At 46.0% G+C, this 21,142-nt stretch overlaps 1 protein-coding gene across 1 annotated transcript in view; it reads left to right on the plus strand.

Moving 5' to 3' along the window:
* LOC147458176 (uncharacterized) overlaps positions 1-19,873 on the plus strand; it is a 59,604-nt gene extending 39,731 nt beyond the window's left edge. The window contains exon 3 of the mRNA XM_086512901.1: positions 18,506-19,873. Coding sequence (XP_086369027.1) covers positions 18,506-19,787 — 1,282 coding nt within the window. The 3' untranslated portion in view covers positions 19,788-19,873. The remainder of the gene's footprint in view (positions 1-18,505) is intronic.
* Positions 19,874-21,142: the final 1,269 nt, after the last annotated feature.

The raw sequence follows: 21,142 nt of genomic DNA on the forward strand, positions 1-21,142 counted from the left end.
CACAGAGCACTTTGCAAAGAGAACCTGCGACGGGAATTAACACTTGAATACACACACGGCTCGGAAGCTAGAATGCCCCGAGTAGACTCCGACAACCTGTAGGCCCCAAAATTGGCGCCCCTTTTGGTATTTCTTTATTCTTTGAGAGGGTAAATTACAAAGTAAGGTCCTGGGAATCCTTTACCTGTATCACACTAGATACGACTTGATTTGGCCAAATTTCGGCAGCATAACAGCCCCAAAACTTGCGCGGAATCAATTCCTCTGCTGGATCTCACTTGCATTGGCGTAAACCCCCTGATTCCTGCCCAAAAACAGTAAATTCAGCACGCTGTATTTACTGGTTTTTGGGCAGGAATCAGCCCCAAACAGTTTCCTAACTGTCCTTTGCCAGTGGGGCACTATTCCCAATGGTTCTGGCGTCTGTATGGCTGAAAAACAGTCAATTTACAGTGCATACACAACGCTGAAAACGCACCTATACGGTGAGGTTATGACCCTCACCGGTGCCTGCTTTGGAGTAACAGCTAGCTACCCCTGTTCCTGCTCAAGGAGGCTCTTGCCTCAGCACAAAATCATGAACCCACACAGCTGTACATCAGTCAAATGAAGAGCCCTCTTGTGGGGCATCACATAATTGCACGTAGGAGAGAGAGACAGAGAGCAGTGTGTAGTGTGCAGGTCATCACTCCTATCACCACACTGTACATAGAGAGGAAAGCAAGCACTCCATAGCTCTTAACCTGTGACAGGTTCTCAATGAAGCATCCCCCTAGCATAAATCGAGCGCCCCCTCTGCTGCCCTTGACTTGTAATGCATCTGTGAACAAATAAATGCAAAAAGGGGAAGATTTCCATGGCTGCCAAAACCTGTGTATCGCTGAAAACGCAGAAAAACAGCCCTGTAAACATGCATCTGATGTATTCCAATGCTGAAAATGAGCTCCTTGGTCCTAGACAAAGTCATGGGAAGCTCAAATATGGAGAGAAATGGCTGAAAATCAGCATTAACAACCTCCAAAAAGTCAGTAACGAGTTTTGTTCTCGCAAACTTGGTAAATTGGCCAAAAAGTGCCACTTGGCACTCATACATGCAATTTTCCCGCATTGGGCTTCCTGCTTAAAAATCTCTCAATTGGTGCATCAGTTGACTTTGCAGCAGAGTAATAAAATTTCCCCTGGTCATACCGAAGGTAATCACTCGAACACCTTTCACGGCCCAAAATAGCAGTTCCCTAATTTTTAGGAGATACTTCCGTTGGGCTCCCACTGGTCATCTGACCATCTATCCTCATTGGGACCGCATCCAAAAGTGCAATGTGACCCAACTGTCGGATACTTTTTGTTGGTAGTCCCACGTTGACTTTATGCCTTTATTGAGTTCACTTCCTAGTATCCACCAACTTGCTAAGTGCGACGAGGGAACCTACATGATCTTGAACTGAGCCTAGACATCCTTTTACTTTACGAGTTCCAATGCCGACCAACTTCCCGTCTGCGGGTGAAACTACCGTTCACATTGACCATACAATGTCCGCCATTTGCAACTTCAAAAAGAGGGTCTCAAAAATAAAACAAAAATCATTGGAAAGAAACCAACAAAAGGTTAGCAATTGCCACGTCCTCGTGACAAAAACAGTTCACAGTTCACAGTTCACAATTGATTCGGCACTAGCCCGGCGGAGTTTCGTGCCTAGAGATATTGGCCCCAAAGACTGGCGCCCCTTTCAATATTTCTTTTTGTATTAATCTGTGTTCAAAGTACAAGAGTGCAGGCAGGCGCTCACACTCAGTCTTTGCGTCCAGATGCTCTTGAGTTATGAGGCCCTGGCCACATATTTAAAGTTTACAAAGGGATGCTAAAAAGCAGAGCCCAAAAGCTGAAAATCAAAAGCCTTTAGAAATAAAGGAAGGCTTCCTCTCTCAAGGCTTGTAAAAATAAAGCACTTGATTTTTAAAAGATTCTCTCTCTCTCTCTCTCTCTCTCTCTCTCTCTCTCTCTCTCTCTCGTCAATTTGCGTAGCAAAAAGCAATGCCCAAAAGCAGAAAACTGTCATAAATCACACCGCAAATCGTGGGCGTCCGTATAGCCTACCACGTGTCAATGCTTCCGCAATTTCTGGCCTGTCCGTACATAGCCTGCCACATCAGCATTCAGCTCTGCAGCTTGCAAGAGAGAGAGTGTGTGTATCAGGGTTATGCCACGTCACCATTTTGTGACATACCCCCCTCTTGAAAACATTGTAATCGCCCTCGATTACGCCTGCAAAACAAACAGAAGCCATAAATTGTCTTAGCAGACACCGACTATTAGTAGTGACGCACTAGAAACACACATCTAGCACATGTACCAATTGACAGTCACATCACACGATATCACAGGACATCACTTGACAGATCACATTCAACATTCATTCGGATCTTAGACCATGATTTATCGGCAATGCAGTTAGCAATCGCATCTAGATCCACTCAGGACCTCATAGATGCCCGATTGACTAACCCTATTGCAACCATGTTCATTCGAGATCATTTAGACCAAAATGCTGCAGTCATTTCGTCTATCAGTTCCTGCACTTAAAAAACAAGTCTAGAACAAATCAGTTTCATATTCGGGAATTCCATTTCATAAAGTCATACAGCAGAATACTGTCAGCTCTTAGTATCCCTGAAGCTCAAAGATATCAGTGACTCTAGTATTCAAAAATCAAGGCATCTGTTGACAAAGGAGCGGAGTAACTCCCCTCTTGTGCAACCCACTGCACCAGATCTCCGACCAAGCTGAATTCGGGGTTCCATTTGGAGTAGACTATGCTAAACCAAATGCTTCAAGGTAAAGGTTCACAATCTGAGGAGTATCTGCTAGGTCCTCCTCCATCCACTTCGCATCCAATGCAGGATAGTTCTTGAATTTAACCAAGAACCCGTTTTCTTCCACTTCGGGTTGCTCATCAGGCTCCCCATCTTCGAGCACATTATCTTCAAAAGGTTTGAAGAGACTCACATGAAATGCATTGTGAATCCTCCAAGTGTCAGGCAGTTTCAGTCGGAAGAAGACATCATTGATCTTTTTGGAGATCTGGAAAGGTCCGTAGTATCGTATAGTAAGCTTTGGAAAAAGCCTCTCCTTTCCCTTCTTCTTTCTCAAGCGTGCCTTCTCTAAACGTAAGAGCACCCAAATCATTCTCCTTCAATTTCAAATCGCGTCGATGGCGATCCGCTGCCTTTTTTGTCTTTCTTGAGATTTCTGCAAAGCCTTGCGGACCTTGGCAAAAGCCGTGTCCAAGTCGTGCGTGTACTGATCGCCTTCAAAAATCTTATCTTTCGTGCTTAAGAAGGGTGGAACCTTCGCAGCACCTTCAATAATCTCAAATGGTGCCTTCCCCGTCAAAGAGTGTATCGTGTTGTTGTAGGCAAATTCCACCAAAGGTAGATACTTTTCCCATTGAGTCTTTTGATGTGAGATATAAGACTTCAATAAATCTAAAAGCACTGAATTCGCAATCTCAAATTGCCCGTCAGTTTGTGGGTGGAAAGATGACGAGAACTGCAACCGCGTGCCAATGTTCTCCCAAATTGCCTTCCAAAACAAACTCATAAATCTGGGGTCCTTGTCGGAGACAATCGTCTCAGGCATGCCATGTAATCTGAAAATCTGGGCCACAAACAGTCTCGCTAAGTGATCCGGTTTGACTGTTTTCTTCATTGGAATGAAATGAGCCTGCTTGCTAAATCTGTCAATAATAGTCCATATAGCATCGTGACCACTCTGTGTTCTCAGGAGATCAAAAATGAAATCCATTGCAATACTTTCCCAGGGGTGGGTGGGTGGGTATGGGCAAAGGCTGTAACAATCCCTGTGCTTTATGCTTGTCAAACTTGACCTTCTGGCATACCAAGCAAGTGCGCACAAACTCGTCCACATCCTTCTTGAGTCTTGGCCAAAAGAAGTATCTCTCTATCCCTTTCAAGGTGGTAGCAATGCCACGGTGACCCGTAAAAGGCGGACAATGGCATCCAGTCATAACCTTTTCACTCAACGGCTGTGTAATGCACAACATGGTTTTCCTCATCAAGTAGCCATCCCGGATGGAATATCCCGCTACTGTCTCCCCATCCCGTATCTGTGTGAAAACGTCTGCAAAATCCGTATCTGTGGCATACTGGTCGACTATATCCTCGAAGCTCCTATGATGTATCGCGGAAATAGCCAGAACCAACGGTTTTCGAGACAAAGCATCTGCCACCAAATTCTTCTGTCCCTGAACATGGATAATCTGGAAGTGAAACTGTGACAAGATGTTTGCCCACCGCATCTGCTTTTCCGATAGCTGCTTCTATGACAAGAAGTAGCGTAAACTCTCATGGTCTGTAAAGACAGTAAAATCCGCTCCGAGTAGGTAGTGCCGCCACTGAGTAAGAGCATGGATAACAGCCATAAGCTCTTTCTCATAAATCTGTGCTGTCATTTCTGGCCTTGAGAACAATCGACTCTTGTAAGCAATGACACGGCCTTCTTGCATTAAGACTGCACCCAAACTTCGACCACAAAGCATCACAATATACTTCAAATGACTTTTGCAACTCCGACAAAGTCAAAAGTGGTCCCGTAGTCAATTTCTCTTTCAATGTCTTAAAGGCAGTCACCTCTGTGGGTCCACTGAGTAAGAGCATGGATAACAGCCATAAGCTCTTTCTCATAAATCTGTGCTGTCATTTCCGGCCTTGAGAACAATCGACTCTCGTAAGCAATGACACGGCCTTCTTGCATTAAGACTGCACCCAAACTACGACCACAAAGAATCACAATATACTTCAAATGACTTTTGCAACTCCGACAAAGTCAAAAGTGGTCCCGTAGTCAATTTCTCTTTCAATGTCTGAAAGGCAGTCACCTCTGTGGGTCCCCACGAGAAAGGGACTCCTTTCTGTGTCAAGATATGCAAAAGGGAAGCAACCTCTGCAAACTTTCTAATGAACCGCGTGTAGTACGAACACAGTCCCAAGAAGCTTCTAACTTCATGGACATTCTTCAAATCGGGCCAATCACGGATAGTCCACAATGTGTCCCAAAAAGTGTATCTTGGGTAGGAAAAATTCACTTTTCTTCGCATTAATCACTAACTTGTGATCTTGTAATGCCTGAAAGACTTGAAGTAGATGATCTCTATGTTCTGCCTCATCCTTGGAGAAAACAATGACATCGTCAAAGAAAGTGTCAACAAATAGCCTGTACTGTTGAAAAATTATGTCCATCATCCGGTTAAATGTCGCAAGAGCATTGGTTAGGCCAAAAGGCATCACCAAAAACTTAAATAACCCAAAAGTCGTCCGAAAGGCTGTCTTGTAGACGTCTCCCGGCACGATTCGGATATGATGGTATCCACTTTTCAAGTCAATCCTGCTAAAGCACGAGGATCCCTGAAGTCGGTCAATTATATCATCGATTCTAGGATTGGAAATCTGTTCTTGATGGTGGTTTTGTTGAGAGTTCTATAATCGATGCACATTCTCCAAGATCCGTCTTTCTTCAAAACCAACAACATTGGAGAGCAATATGGTGAAGTACTAGGTTGGACAAGACCATTTTCCAAGAGGTCTTTCACTTGGTTCATAATCTCTTCGTTCTGGGCTCGTTCTGGGCTCGGCTCACACGGTATGGTGGCCGGTTCGGTAAAGTGCTTCCAGGTATCAGATCAAATGGTATGATCTTCAGGACGAGTGGGTGGTAACTCGCCTGGCAGGCCCTCTGAGAAGCAATCGGCATGAGAGTGAAGAAAATCTTGGTATTCTTTATGAAGTTCAGACATATTTGTCCTATCCTCATCACTTAACTCTTTCATAAATAACTCTCATGGATTCATTGGCTTTGATGAATCTCACATTCAGTTTGTTGATCAAAGGATGGCTCTCCTCTAGGTATTCTCCCAATCCCACTGTTGAAGGCATTGCAAGGTTTTTCATGTCTCTAAGTGGAGTAGAGAACCCTCGTGGTGGGTGATTTGTCATGTTTAAGGCTCACCCAAGATTCTCAAGATTGTACTTGACAATCTTACTTTGGCTTAGTGTAACTTATCCCTTTTTGCCCTTGATCAGGTCTCTCAAGAGTCAGGAATTTGTGACTTTTTGGTCTCTGGAAACTATTCTTGGGGTACTCTAAAAGTTTGGATTTAGGAAACCTGAGAAAGCTTTCTTCCTGGTTATACCTGACTCAATTTGGAGTTGTCTATCAAAAATTAGAGCAATTTTAGTGAATTGCACTTGAAACAACACTCAAAACAGTCTCAGGACGAGAACACAGGAACTTTGGCTTGTATCTTGGTCTCCAAAAGGTATTTTAAGCTCAAACGAGACATTTGGGATGCTCTCAGGTATGTCTACAAGATCATCAAGTCAAATATCCCCACTATGCTGAGGTACATGGATCGCGATCCATGTTCCTCTGTCAATTTTTTTTTCCAAATTTTGATTGTATATAGACAAGGTCATGTGCATGCTGTGTGCAAATTTTCATCAAATTCTGAGGTTGAGGTACATGGATCGCAATCCATGTTCAACCACATCTGGACTTGAGTAAACAGACTGGATTTCATTAATTTGGAAATGGCCGAAGCCGATACAATAGGAATAGACTCGCCCTTAAGTTTTACATGGAGTACAATGGTTCTGCCCTTCTCTGTGGTCAATGTCGCTTTCCTCGCCCGATAGTCGACCACGGCGTTGTTCTTGTGGTACCAGGGAATTCCCAAGAGAACATCACAACCTTCCAAAGGCATTAGTAAAAGTCCTCATGCCTCAAATACCCCTGACAATGCAACCGAAGTTTGCCAATGACAGGTGTAATGGCTACGTCCCTGCCGGGTGCCGCTAGAACTACCTCTGCAAGTGGTCCCATCCAATCGGGAGTGATCTCGAGCCGCGCCGCCAATTCCGGTGACATGAAGTTGGCTTTGGCTCCTCCATCAAAGAAGATCAAGGCTTCTTGGTCTTTCACTTTGCCCCAAGCTTGGCAAAGTTTTGTACTCTCGTCCATCGTGCTGGGATCGGTACCCACGCAATCTGGAACCAGTCCTGTTTCCATCTTGCCTTTTCTTCCACATTCCTCGGCTGCTCTCGAACTCTCAGGCCTTTCGTCGTCCTTGTCGTTCTGTCCTTTTTGTGCCTTTTTAGGGCACTTCACGGAGATATGTCCAGTTTCCTTGCATCCAAAGCACTTCCCTTCCTTGATGTAGCGAGCTCTCTTTTGAGGAGTGAGTTTGGTCGTGCATCTTTCTTTTCAGGGTTGCTCTTCCTCTTTCTACTTTCATTTGTCGGAGTCTGTTCGGCTCTTTGTGTCATGATCTCATCGGTGGGGTAGGTCAAATTGCCTGAGTGAATGGCAAAACCCCGTTTTGCATGACTCATCAACTCCTGAATAGAAGCTGACTTTTATTCTAAGCAGTGATCTCGGATCTCTGTAGGAAGACCCAAGGTAAACTGCTCAATCTGTTCCTTGGACGAGATCTTCTTAAATGAAGAGGCGGGTAGAAAAGAGCTCCAGAATCTCTCGCAATAAGCGTCCACTGTATCCTTCTTGGTCATCCGAAGATGGTTCCAAGCAATTCGTATATCGCGTTCATACTCTCGAGTTAGCCATGAAGAAATAAAAAGCCTTTTGAATTTCAGCCATTTAACTGGCGTTGTCTTGTTTAATAGAAGCGTGGACCACCAAGTTCGAGCATTCCCCTTAAAGTAAGTGGCAGCTCTCCGAATCTTAGAGTGCTCTGAGTAACGCCCTCTGCGAAAGCGATGTCAAACTGCTGTACAAAAGACAGCTTTCGAAGCCTCTCTATAACCAGAAAACGTGTCAAATTTAATTGACTGTCCACCTTCCTTAAACAACTCTTGGACTTTCTTGCTTTTGTCTTCCAGAAAGTCATACTGGTTGGTTTTATAAAAATTCTTCTTCTTTGCGTAAAAGCTATTGTCATCAGAGTCCGAACTATCTGAAGAAGAGTCCTCCGTAGAACTCTCAACCACGGGGCGAGATTTAGACTTCTTTGCCTTTTTCTTGCCCTTTCTGAAGCGTTGCTTTTTGCTTCGCTTTTTGCCTTTTCTGTCTTCTTCGCTTGAGTCCGATGAGCTAGAAGAATTGTCACAAGAAGAAGAAGAAGAACTGGGTACTCCTTCAAACCGAACACACTTCTTTGCCTTTTCAAATGTAGACTGACGACCCAAATAACCCGGGAAGTCAATGCCTTTCTTTTGCTTTTTGTCATGCTTTTTAGCTTTGTTATGCACATCAAAAAGTTGAGCAATTCGTGCATCAACCACCTCTTCTAATTCTTGCTCTGTGGTAGGAGGTTTCTTGAGAGCGGATTTGCGGGGTGGTTTCGTGGTCTTCCGCCACTGCGTGTGCACCTCATCACAAGAAGTCTGGCTCATATATTTTGCCGATTTCGGTTCCTTCGCAAAATTAAGCATCATCTTTGTTGCATCGCCGATCAATTGTCGACGCTCCATCTCTTGACGCTCCGCCTGAGTGGGCCGAGGCGGGCCGTACTCTTTGCGTGAATCTTCGTTGTGGTCCCTTCTCGCATCTCCGGATGCAAAGGGAGTCGACTAATCTTTGCCTGAAGCCATAGGTGCCGCGTAAAAAGGATCGGATTTCGTGTAGGAGAGAAACCGGCCGCGCTCTGATACCACTATGATAGACTTGGACACTTCCAAGTCGAGAATCTACTGCCACACCACAAAAGATCACTTCAAAACAGTTCACAGTTCACAATTGATTCGACACTGGCCCGATGGAGTTCGTGCCTAGAGATATTGGCCCCAAAGACTGGCGCCCCTTTCGCTATTTCTTTTTGTATTAATCTGTGTTCAAAGTACAAGAGTGTAGGCAGACACTCACACTCAAGACTCTACGTCGAGATGGTCTGAGTTATGAGGCCCTGCCCACATATTTAAAGTTTACAAAGGGATGCTAAAAAGCAAAGCCGAAAAGCTGAAAATCAAAAGCCTTTAGAAATAAAGCAAGGCTTCCTCTCTCAAGGCTTGTAAAAATAAAGCACTTGATTTTTAAAAGACTCTCTCTCTCTCTCTCTCTCTCTCTCTCTCTCTCTCTCTCTCTCTCTCTCTCTCTCTCTCTCTCTCTCTCTCTCTTCAATTTGCGTAGCAAAAAGCAATGCCCAAAAGCAGAAAGCTGTCGTAAATCACGCCGCAAATCGCGGGCGTCCGTACAACGCGCCACATGTCAATGCTTCCGCAATTTCTGGCCTGTCTGTACATAGCCTGCCACATCAGCATTCAGCTGCAGCCAGCAAGTGTGTGTGTGTGTGTGTGTGTGTGTGTGTGTGTGTGTGTGTCAGAGTTATGCCACGTCACCATTTTGTGACATTGGCTCCAAAGATTGGCGCCCCTTTCGGTATTTCTTTTTGTATTAATCTGCAACTCAAAGTAGAAGGGAGTGGGAGGCTCTCACTCTCATACTCTGTGTCCAGATGCTCTGAGAAGTGGGAGGCTTGCCCACACTTATAAAAGGTTTTACAAGGGATGTCAAAAGCAGAGCCCCAAAAGCTGCCAATAAAAGAGCACTTTAAAAAATAGAGTTATCTTTTTTTCTCTCTCTCTCAAGCCATTGCTTGACAAACATAAAGCAAGGCCTAAAACTTAAAACTCTCTCTCTCTCTCTCTCTCTCTCTCTCTCTCTCTCTCTCTCTCTCTCTCGCCCCGCCCCCCCTCGCGTTGCCTCTGCAACCCCGCCCCCCTCCTCGCGCTTCGCCTGCAGCCCCCACTCGCTCGCTGCCCTGCTCCTCGCTCCCCGTCGCGCGGCCCCTGTGCTGCCCCGCCCCCCCCCTCGCGCTGCCTCTGCAACCCCGCCCCACCCCTCGCGCTCCGCGTGCAGCCCCGCCCCTGCTCACGCGCTGCCCTTGCTCCCCGCTAGAGCGACGCTCCACATGACGGTGCGAGACTTATGGGACCACACTCAAAGTGGCTGCTTGGAACTGTAATGGATCTATGCGTCTTGATGTGGGTGCTTTTGAGGATAGCTTTACTGGAAGAGACATCATCTTTTACTCTTAGACACACCACGCCCCTGGGCAATCCATGCCTCACATCAGTGGATACAGGTGGGAGACAGCTTACAGACGGGAGACACGCTCAGAGCACAGAGGGCGGGGCTCGGGGGGAGTTGCAGTGTTATTTAGAGAGGATCTGCAGCCACTGATACATATAGCCCGCACGGATGAGTAGGCTAGGTACATGTGGGTGAGATTGAAAGCAGAGACAGGCAGATATCTCTACCTAGCTATTTGCTACTTTCCCCCGAGTACATCAGTTTATGCATCACCCAGAGGACAATCCCCTTTCTCTATTTTGGATGATGACATATGGGAGTTCTCTAGGGATGGTGACATTATCATCCTAGGGGACTTCAATGCTAGGACTGCCCATCACCAGGCAGTGTTTTATGATACTTCAGAGGAGATGCTAAGAGAGCTAGATGTTGTAGAGATGGGCCTGTCCAGACTATCACACGATGTGGAATATACTGAGTATGGGCGACACCTGATAGACATGGGCAACGCACATGGATTGGCCATCTTGAACGGCCTACAGAGATTTCCTGTTGTGGGAGGTTTTACATGCTTCCCACACAGACATGGAGCCAGCACAGTGGACTATGTCATGGCACAGCTGAATCTCATCTCTAGTATCCAGGATCTCACAGTTGGGCCCAGACCGGTCGGGGTGGCAGTGGATCATGCTCTGGTGTCGATGACCATCTCCTTCCAGTTTAGTGTAGCACACAGGCCACGGGTAGCAGCCCCTACTCGCTACACATTCACATGGGAGACGGATTTTGTATACATGGACGGGATCTACAAACGCCTATGCACTGAGGACCCGGGCCGACCTCTGGAGGAGCTAACTACTATACTGACAGACATTACATGATGCAGCAACAGAAGCATACCCACACACCCAGCCTCAGCAGAGCCGCCGATCAGGGAGCACACCTCAGAACAGCTGGTACGGTGAGGAGTGCCGCCAGACTAGAGCCAGACTTCATAGGGAGGTGCTTTTGGGGGAGGTCACTCACAGATAGTCACAGATTGACTTTCGACGCCTGGTGCGGCGGAAGAAAAGGGCTTTTTTGGCTCGACTCGAGCAGGATCTATATCAGCTATTCTTGAGTCAGGACTTGCGTGAGGCGTGGCGGCTCTTTCATGAGCAGTCCCCCCCCCCCCCCCCCCCCCCCCCCCTTGCTATTTCCTCCATAGAGACCTGGGGTCAGTACGCATCATCTTTGTACACAGTACCTGGACAGCCCCTCCCCAACCCCCCGATCCATGCCCACACACATGTGTTTTTTTCACTGCTGAGATGGTGAAGAAAGCTATTGACAGGATGAGGACTGGGAGAGCATATGATCATGATGGCTTAGTCGCTGAGCATTTCATGCATGCCAAAGACCTACTAGCAGAGCTTCTAGTAGTTATGTTTAACCGTGCCATGTGTGAGGGCCTACCGGACACTTGGAGCCTATCTACAATCGTACCTATCTTCAAGTCAGGAGACCCCATGGAGCGTGGGAATTATCGCACTATTATGATTGGGCACACACTGGCACGGTTGTATGCATCCATTCTTGAGCAACAGCTGAGTAGATGGGCAGAGAGGGAAGGAATGCGTGCAACTGGGCAGGCAGGGTTCAGGAGAGGCTTCTGTACTCTTGACCATATCTTGACACTCAGGGCCATCATCGAGGAAGGCAGATCTCATGGGAGACGGATCTATTGTAGCTTTGTGGACTTCCGCAAAGCTTTTGACACAGTACCCAGAGCTAGATTGATGCGCAGATTATAGGAAATGGGAGTACCCACAGAGCTCATTTGGGGGATCATGGCATTGTACAGATCAGTAGTAGAGCATGTACGCACCCCGGAGGGACTTTCTACACCGGTTCACTCCACTATTGGGGTGAAGCAGGACTGCCCGCTCTCTCCTACTCTTTTCGGTATGTATGTGGATGAGGTTTCTGACTACATTGAGAGCGATGGGGATAGAGGTGCACAGTTGGCAGGGACATGGATTCCACTTTTGTTATATGCCGATGATATAGTATTGATCTACGAATCCCCGGAGGGAATGCAACGTCAATTGGATGCTTTGCATACGTTTGCCCACGAAAGTGGTCTGTCTCTCAACCTTGGTAAAACCAAGGTTATGGTGTTTAATACCACCCCACAGTGGATCAGGAGGTCAGCACCTACATTCACATACGGCCAGGAGACTGTGGAGTACACAGACGCTTGCACTTACCTTGGAGTGGTTTTTAGCGGACCTGCATTCTCACTCAGAAGAGCAGCAGAGACCAGACTGACTAGAGCCCACGCAGCATTGGGTAGATTGGAGAAGATGTGTTCGCAGGTTCAGTTTCATGAGCCCCGGACGAAGCTCTGGCTCTTTGACACTTTGGTGGCTTCAGCATTGCTCTATGGAGCTGAGATATGGGGACCTTCATTGGATCACCGCGGGAGGCCGGGTCGCACAGACGGATGGGGGAACATGGAGAAACCTCTCGTCTCTATGATCTCGCGGCTCATTAGAGCCAAGGCATCAGTACCACGGGCCTTTATCCGAGCAGAGCTAGCGGCCCCCCCACTAGTGGTGGAGGAGCTCACCAGATCAATCTCCTTCATAAACCGCACATGGGAACTTCCTAGAGATAGATATGCTCGCAGAGCACTTGAGTCCTCTCTACAGTTAGCCATACAAGGAGATACAACATGCTGGTATGGGGAGATGACATCATGGTTTCAGGCGCATGGGTTCAGCATAGACAAGCTGCCACCATTCCAGTACTCATTGGATGCACCATCCCTCACTCTTACACAGTCAGAGATCACTAAGCTCATCCGCCAAGACCTGACCCAACTAGACACCAGGAGGACATGGATACAACCAGCACAGGAATTGGGCACGAAGATGGCTTTCTATAGAGACCCCTTCTCCAGCTTACGGAAGATGGTTTTGTGACGAGACCCAGATACATGGATACCCACTTGTCTCATGGGATACGATGTGCTATTGGCCAGTTACGCACATCTTCTCACCAGCTGCGGATTGAGAGTGGGAGATATAGCGGAGTACCAGCAGAGGCCAGGACATGCCCCTTGTGTGACGTGGAACCTGAGACAGAGGTGCATTATACATGTCGCTGCCCCGTCTACTACGAGATACGAGGCCGCTTCCATTGCTTATTCAGAGAGGGTTTTGGACCACTCTCAAGAGTCATGGGATACGAAGATCAGAGATGCTTGGGTTTGTTCTTGCTCGAGCTGCGCAGACACAGAGATAGCCTGATGAATGGCGAGGCTAGCCAATCTCAAAGACGGATCACAAACTTCTTCAGAGCAGACACGGGACAGCCGCAAGAGCCACTCCCACAGCAGAGCTTCCCCTTGTCTCACACCAGAGGCACACTGATCGACCGAGCGATTGAACTGGGGAAATCCAGGCCTGCACGACGCCCGGTCAGACTACTAACCATGGAGGAAATTGATGAGATTCGCCAACGACCGATGCTAGATCTCTTGTGATTCAGCTATCCCAACAAGCCCCCATTTTTGCTTAGTTTTTTGCTTAGTTCACATCAACCAATCTAGGATCCCATAGTATATATCTTTGTTTTGTACTGTGGTTATGTTATTTTGTTACTCTGACTTTGTATCAGATCCACCACCTTGTAACTTTTTGGTCTCATAGGTCACTATGGCCTTTTGAAGACGTTAATATAACATTTTCATTTTCATTTCATCTCATTTATTGTCAGAGGTTCTTGCGCGGTTGTTTAACCGTGTCATGTGTGAGGGACTACCCGAGTCCTGGAGATTATCTACTATTGTACCTCTTTTCAAGGCAGGGGACCCCACGGTACCAGGGAACTACCGTACTATTATGATAGGGCACACATTGGCACGGCTGTATGCATCCATTCTTGAACAGCAACTGAGTAAATGGGCAGAAAATGAGGGCATACGAGCAACAGGGCAGGCTGGATTCAGGAGGGGTTTCTCCACTTTGGACCATATTCTTACACTCAGAGCCATTATTGAGGAGGGTCGGGCACATGGGAGACGGATGTATTGTTGCTTTGTGGACTTCCGCAAGGCATTTGACACAATGACGAGGGCCAGATTGATGCACTGGCTACTGAAGTTGGGAGTACCCACAAAGATCATATGGGGGATCATGGCTTTATACGGCTCAGTGACTGGCCAGGTACGCACTCCTGAGGGGATTTCTGACATTGTTCATTCCACTATTGGAGTGAAACAGGGGTGTCCTTTGTCCCCTACACTTTTTGGTATGAATGTGGATGAGGTCTCTAACTACATTGACAGAGAGGGTGACAGAGGCGCTCAGCTGGCAGGGACATGGATCCCTTTATTATTATATGCTGATGATATTGTGTTAATGTCAGAGTCGCCAGAGGGCATGCAAAGACATTTGGATGCATTGCACAACTTTGCAGAGGATAGTGGACTGTCTGTGAACCTTGGTAAAACCAAGGTTATGGTGTTTAACACCACACCACAGTGGGTCAAGAGGTCGGCACCTACACTCTTATATGACCAGGACACTGTGGAGTACATAGATGAATATACATATCTGGGGGTGGTATTCACGGGACCGAGGTTTACCCTGAGGAGAGCAGCAGAGACTAGACTATCCAGAGCCTATGCGGCATTAGGAGGGCTAGAGAGGATGTGTTCGCAGGTTCAATTTCAAGAACCACAAACAAAACTATGGCTCTTTAATACTTTGGTTGCTTCAGCTATGCTTTATGGGGTCCAAGTTTGGGGACCATCTGTGAATCATGACAGTTGGAGGAACATGGAGAGACCCTTGGTATTTATGATATCCCGGATGATTAGAGCCAAGGCCTCTATACCACATGCGATTATTCGAGCGGAGGTAGCCGCCCCTCCTATAGAGATTGAGGCTCTTACCAGATCAGTGTCCTTTATGCAAAGTCTATGGGATACACATAGAGGTAGATATACTAGACTGGCTCTTGAGTCCTCTAGACAGTTAGCGATGCAGGGAGATGCATCATGTTGGTATGCACAGATGACCTCATGGTTTCAGAGGCATGGTCTCAGCATGGATAGATTGCCTCCCTTTCAGTATTCCCTGGATGCACCCTCCCTGCCAGTCACACGGACAGAGATCACTAGACTCATTCGTCAGGATCTTATACAGTTGGACACCAGGAGGACATGGGTAGAGCCGATACAGGAGTTGGGCACGAAGATGGCTTTCTACAAAGAGCACCTTCTCCAACTTTTAGGGGATGGGTTTGTGACTCGTCCGAACTACATGGACACTCATTTATCTCATGGTCTGCGATGTGCTATTGGTCAGATTCGCACATCCTCACACCAGCTGGAGATTGAGACGGGTAGATTCAGAGGGATACCACCAGAGTCTAGGATATGTCAACTATGCGGCAGAGAGCCAGAGACAGAGCTACACTACATATGCCACTGCACTGTGTATTATGAGATACGAGGGCGCTTCCATTGCTTATTCAGGGAGGGTTTTGGACCCCTAGATAGAGTCATGAGGTATCAGGACCAGAGATGCCTTGGCTTATATCTACTTGAGCTACACCGACATAGAGACAGTCTGTTGGGGAGACATGGAGTATGACAGTCGCAGAGACAGATCACAGATTTCTTTGGATCGAGGGAGCCAAGAGACCAACCACCAGCACAGGGTTGTACCCGCAGTCATACCAGAGGCACCCTCATTGACAGGGCGATTGAGCTCGGGAGATCGAGACGACCACGACCGAGACACAGGAGCACACTACATCGACGGAGACTCCAGCAGAGGATCAGAGGCATTCTAGCACGACACCCAGATTGTCATTGAGGACCTATTCTACATTTTCACATTTCACATTTCACACTTCATTTCAGTTTTCATTTTTACTTTCAGTACTTTTTGTACTTGTACTTCAGACATTGTATTAGATTCACCACTTTGTATCTGATGGTCTCATAGGTCATTTTGGCCTTTTGAAGACGTTAATATATCATTTCATTTCTCTCTCTCTCTCTCTCTCTCTCTCTCTCTCTCTCTTAGCTTTTACGTAGCCAAAAGACGACGCAAAAGCTGCCCTGTACGTTGCCTTTCCGTACAGCCCTGCGTTTTGCGCCGCAACATGCGGAGATGTCCGTACAGTCCATGCCGTGTCAGCCTCGTGTGAATTTCGGGAGTAGCCAGCATTTCCGGGACTCTCTCTCTCTCTCTCTCTCTCTCTCTCTCTCACGCTTCCGCACACGCGCTCTCACAATTGCTAAGTGAGACATTTTCATTCATGAGCCCTCGACTAACAATATCATCCGTGTTTTGCTTAGTGCTACATGCCTTCAAAATGCAAGCGTAGGTAATTGCATCTTGAGATATGCCCTCACTTTGCATTCTCTAAAAACAGCCCAAGGCTTCCTAGCCTTGCCCCTGTTGGGCGTACCCCGCAATCACAATTCTCACAGAGAGGGCATCCCGGACAGCAAGCAACAACTCAAAACACTTTTTGTGCTTTTTGAAGTAGACCACATTTGGCACACATGTCACCAAGGCGTTGCCAAGCATGATGTTCTCTTTCAACAGCCCTTGACTAAGTACGTGATCGTGAATTTTTTTTCCCATATTAGTGCCTTGCGTAGTGCCACATCCCTTCAAGATGAAGGCGTAGGTGGTTTCATCTAAGTTTTCTTTCAACAACCTTTGACTAACATTATCATTGTGAATTCTTTGGCCTTTATCAACATCTTGAGTGGTGCCACACGCCTTCAAGATGCAAGGATAAGTGATTGCATCTGGATGCCCTCGCTTTGCGTCTGTTGAAAATAGCCAAGAGCTTCCTGGCCTTGCCTCTGTTTGGCATATCCTGCAATCAATGAAGAACACATCCCAGGCAGGTAGCTCCTCAAGCACTTTCTGTGCTTTCTGAAGTGCACCACATTTGGCATACATGTCGACCAAGGCATTGCCGAGCATGACATTTTCTTTCAACAACTGCTTACTAAGAATATCATCGCGAATTCTTTTGCCCATATCAATGTCTTGCGTAGTGCCACATGCCTTCAAATTGCAAGCGTAGGTAACTACATTTGGAGAGATGCCGTCACCTCGCCTCTTGTGAGAACAACCCATAGCTTCCTGGCCCTACCATGTTGGGCATATTCTGCAATTAGGACACTCCAAGAGAGGGCATCCTAGATAGGCATGTCTTCAAGCACTTTCTTATGATCGTGTATTCTTTTGCCCATATAAGTGTTGACGTGCGTAGTGCCATGTGCCTTCAAGACGAAAGCGCAGGTGATTTCAGTTACGTTTTCTTTGAGCAATCCCTGACTAACAATATCATCGTGAATTCTTTTGCATGTATCAAACTTCTTGAGTGGTGCCTTGAGAAATATTTGCACTGGTAGAAAGGGATGGTCCATCCCCAAATATGTGCCAAAGATAGAATTTAGAACTATGTCAACCTTCACAACTTAAAAAAAGTAGAGGAATAATGATGCATCGAACCCAAAAAGGTCATTTCCTTTTGTGATTATGTATATGTATATGTAGAGGAATAATTATACAGTGAACCCAAAAAGGTCATTTCCTCTGTAATGATTTTGTATATGTGCTTTTTTTAAAAGAATTTGATTGATAAAGCTAAACAATTATTTATTTCTTTAAGTAAGAAAGTTTTACAAATTTTCTTCAAGGGAAGCTTAGAACCTAGCTAGCGAGACACTCCCTCACTCTTTCCTTCCGCTCTTGCCGTTGTGCTCCCCTTCCCCCCCAAAGTGCCCCCCACCAATTTCTATAAGCATCTTTTGTTCCTTTGGATCATGACTATACATATGTTGACTGAGTGTACTTGACTTTGCGCTCATGTAATGTATTGCTACATTTCTTAAGTTTTGATCTTTCTAAAAAGATAAATTACTACCCTTCATGTTTTGTTGTCAAGCTGAAAAGCTAGCTAGCGATGCACTCCCTCTCACCCTCTTTGTCTTTCTTGCTCAATGTTGCTCTCACTCCTTCGCTCACTTGCATCGCCATGTCTGTCACCCCCTGCCACCCGGAGGACGGGGTCACACTCACACTTATAATGTGCAATACAACATGAGTAGCAATCAATAATGCTAGTAGAAGAAGCATCAACAGTGGCTGCGGAGTTTTGTCAAAAAATGAAGCTCTTTGTTTTGGAGATTATTGAATGTGTGCGCTTAGAAATGGCAAAAGTAGGGCTATTGACTAACTGATAGCAATGTGAAACTGAGGCCAACACATATTCAAAACCAAACACATGAGAAAAAAATACCACAAAAGAATGCAAATGTGTGTGTGTGTGTGTGTGTGTGAGAGAGAGAGAGAGAGAGAGAGAGAGAGAGAGAGAGAGAGAGGAAAGACCACCTAATGGTTTAATTCTCCTTGGGTGCAGCTGGTCCTCGATAGCAACGCATTTACCTGGGCGGACAGACAACGAGATCAAGAACCACTGGAACACACGCTTGAGAAAGAGGCTATTAAAGATGGGAATCGATCCTACGACGCATTGCCCGTGGGTGCAACCACCGCCTTCTGCACAAACCATACCCTCGATCAATACCCTCTTGCTCTCTCTTCTACACACACAAGGCCTCCCCACTACAACTACCCCTGTGGATCCTTTAGCTCTCCTGAAATCTCCTCTTTTCAATTCTGCACCAAGCGCTACAAATCATGCAGTACCTGCTTCAACATCTTTATGTTCGTCCTCACTCCCTGCCTTTCCCGCTATTGATCCTGCACTCATAGCTGCAGCCGAGGCCCATCTAGTCTTTGATTGCCTCAAGCTTGGCTCGGGTGATGAAAGCCGTAGTAGCAACTCGGAGCGCCAACTCAACCAACTCGTCACTCGCTTGCTTCTGGTTAAATTGTTGCAGCAGAGCTCCTCCAATGGTCCTCTTGCCACTTCTTCATCCCCAAGCTTTGATAGTAGCAAGTGCCCCGTCCACAACCTGCATGTCAAGGTGGACCAACGAATGTGCAACCCCTCGTCCGTAAATCATGTATTGTATAATCAAAACTTGCATTCAATGCTTGCAGGCACTACAAGCACCTACAATATCATGCCGCACGAGTTGACTGCAACAGCAGCTGCTAAAGCCCCAACTTCCAAATACATGAACCCTAATTATTCTTCATTAGTCAACAACAGTAGTAGTCACAATGTTGAAGTGCAGCTTCCTGCCATGGATGTTCTCTCAAGCAGTTCGTATCAGCAGCGCCTACTACAAGCATTGCCTTTTTTAGCTGAGAGCGGAATTGAGCCTGGTGCCGACACATCAAATGCAGTGGAGGATGTGAGCTCCAACCAGGTATGTCATGCCAGTACCCATTTCAACTCTTCACCTTCATCATCGGGTAGCATGCCCGGCCAACAGCAACCACCACCATGGCCGGCCACTGCAGGGGTCCATAATCACACACAAACACCTTGCGGGCCGCTGTCGAATGGAATGCAACCTACCACTTTAATGGCATGGGAGGAGCTACTTATGAGGGGGGTCGATAGAGACATTGCCATGGCCAGCTCATCCACAGTAAACAAAACGAGCAGCTCTAGCACAGTTAGTTCAGCCTCAGCTCATGCAACTGCAACCCCTGATACTTTCACCAACAATGTTAATGCCGAAGAATACTGGTCTAATCTCCTTAAAACACTTAAGCCCCAATACTAGTCCCCACACTTAATTAAGAAAACATCATTTGTAAACACTGTATTTTCATTACAATCACATCTAATTTGTCAAATTGTTGGTAAAAATGTGTACAAACGATACTTTTCATGAAGAACTCCATAAATGTCGTAGACGAATGAATAGTAATTCAAAGTACACTTGTTACATGAAACCAAGAAGAAGGTAATAAATCACAGAACAGTTTGTCTATGTTCTAGGAAGGGATGTATGTTATTAATAACATTGAGATGAGAAAGAACATAATTTAAAGGAGTGCTTGTGCAGCTGATTTTACGCACAATGATCAATACTACCCTCAACACTACTCATTTTCATGTGGGTGAAGACTCCTTGTACAGTTGAGTGTCCTTTTAATTCTTGTTTTCACGGACCTTTCATTCATTGTAATCCATGCTCATGTTGGCTCAAGTGAAAAATTAACAAGAGCCGTGCAACAGAAGGTGACTTTTTCGAAACTACCATTGCAATTAGATTGAAATCCAGTTCTATGGACTGGTCTTGAGTTCTTAGGAATGGAAACACAAAAGCCCCAACAAAGGCAACACTAATTAAGACACATTATTTTGAACAATTTTCCTTTTCACTGTGCAACATATGTGTTGCAGCAAGAGGGATCAAGTGCTCACATCATTGAACAATATGGAGCATCAATTTCCAAAAACAAGGCTAGACCAATAGGGCAAATTGTGCAAGATGTGGTCGCAAGGATGGACATTTTCTAGAAGATTGTCGTAGGAATCCAATGAACAAAGGGAAGGCAACCATAAACATAGTTGAAGTCTTGCCAAGTAGCTCATCAGAAGGGGTATCCACAGTTTCAAGTTGGATAGTTACTAGGGTACAAGCTAGAGCTAATCGAGAGAAAAGTGTGAGTGAGTCAGAAACACCCAGTAAACCTTCAAAAGACTCCAAAAAAGAGCGACGCAAACTATATAATTTGAAACCTCAATATGAGAGTCACTCCTTACCACTCTTATAGTGTGCTTGTTGAAATCGACTTGTTCTTTTTATATTAAGATATGGTGCATAGTTCACACAGTTCACAAGAAACACACATGATCTACATGGAGTACACATGATGATTCAAATTGAGCTCACATAAATTTTAATCAAGTTTTGGATGGTAATCATCCATCCTAACGGCGGCAAACTTTACTACTTGATGAAAGGGGGCGAGGAAAGCAATGAAGGAGACAAACTCTATCCTTCACATGTATCGATGCAGAATAAAGGATTGCAATACAAAATTGTCCTTTTACTCAACAAGATTACTAATTTGGCATGTATGCCTTCTAAGAATGCATTAAGAACCTTCCAATTATCCTAAATGAAGT

This window comes from Adiantum capillus-veneris, chromosome 5 (genome assembly GCF_014529385.1).
Source record: "Adiantum capillus-veneris isolate H3 chromosome 5, ASM1452938v2, whole genome shotgun sequence".
NCBI lineage: Eukaryota > Viridiplantae > Streptophyta > Polypodiopsida > Polypodiales > Pteridaceae > Adiantum > Adiantum capillus-veneris.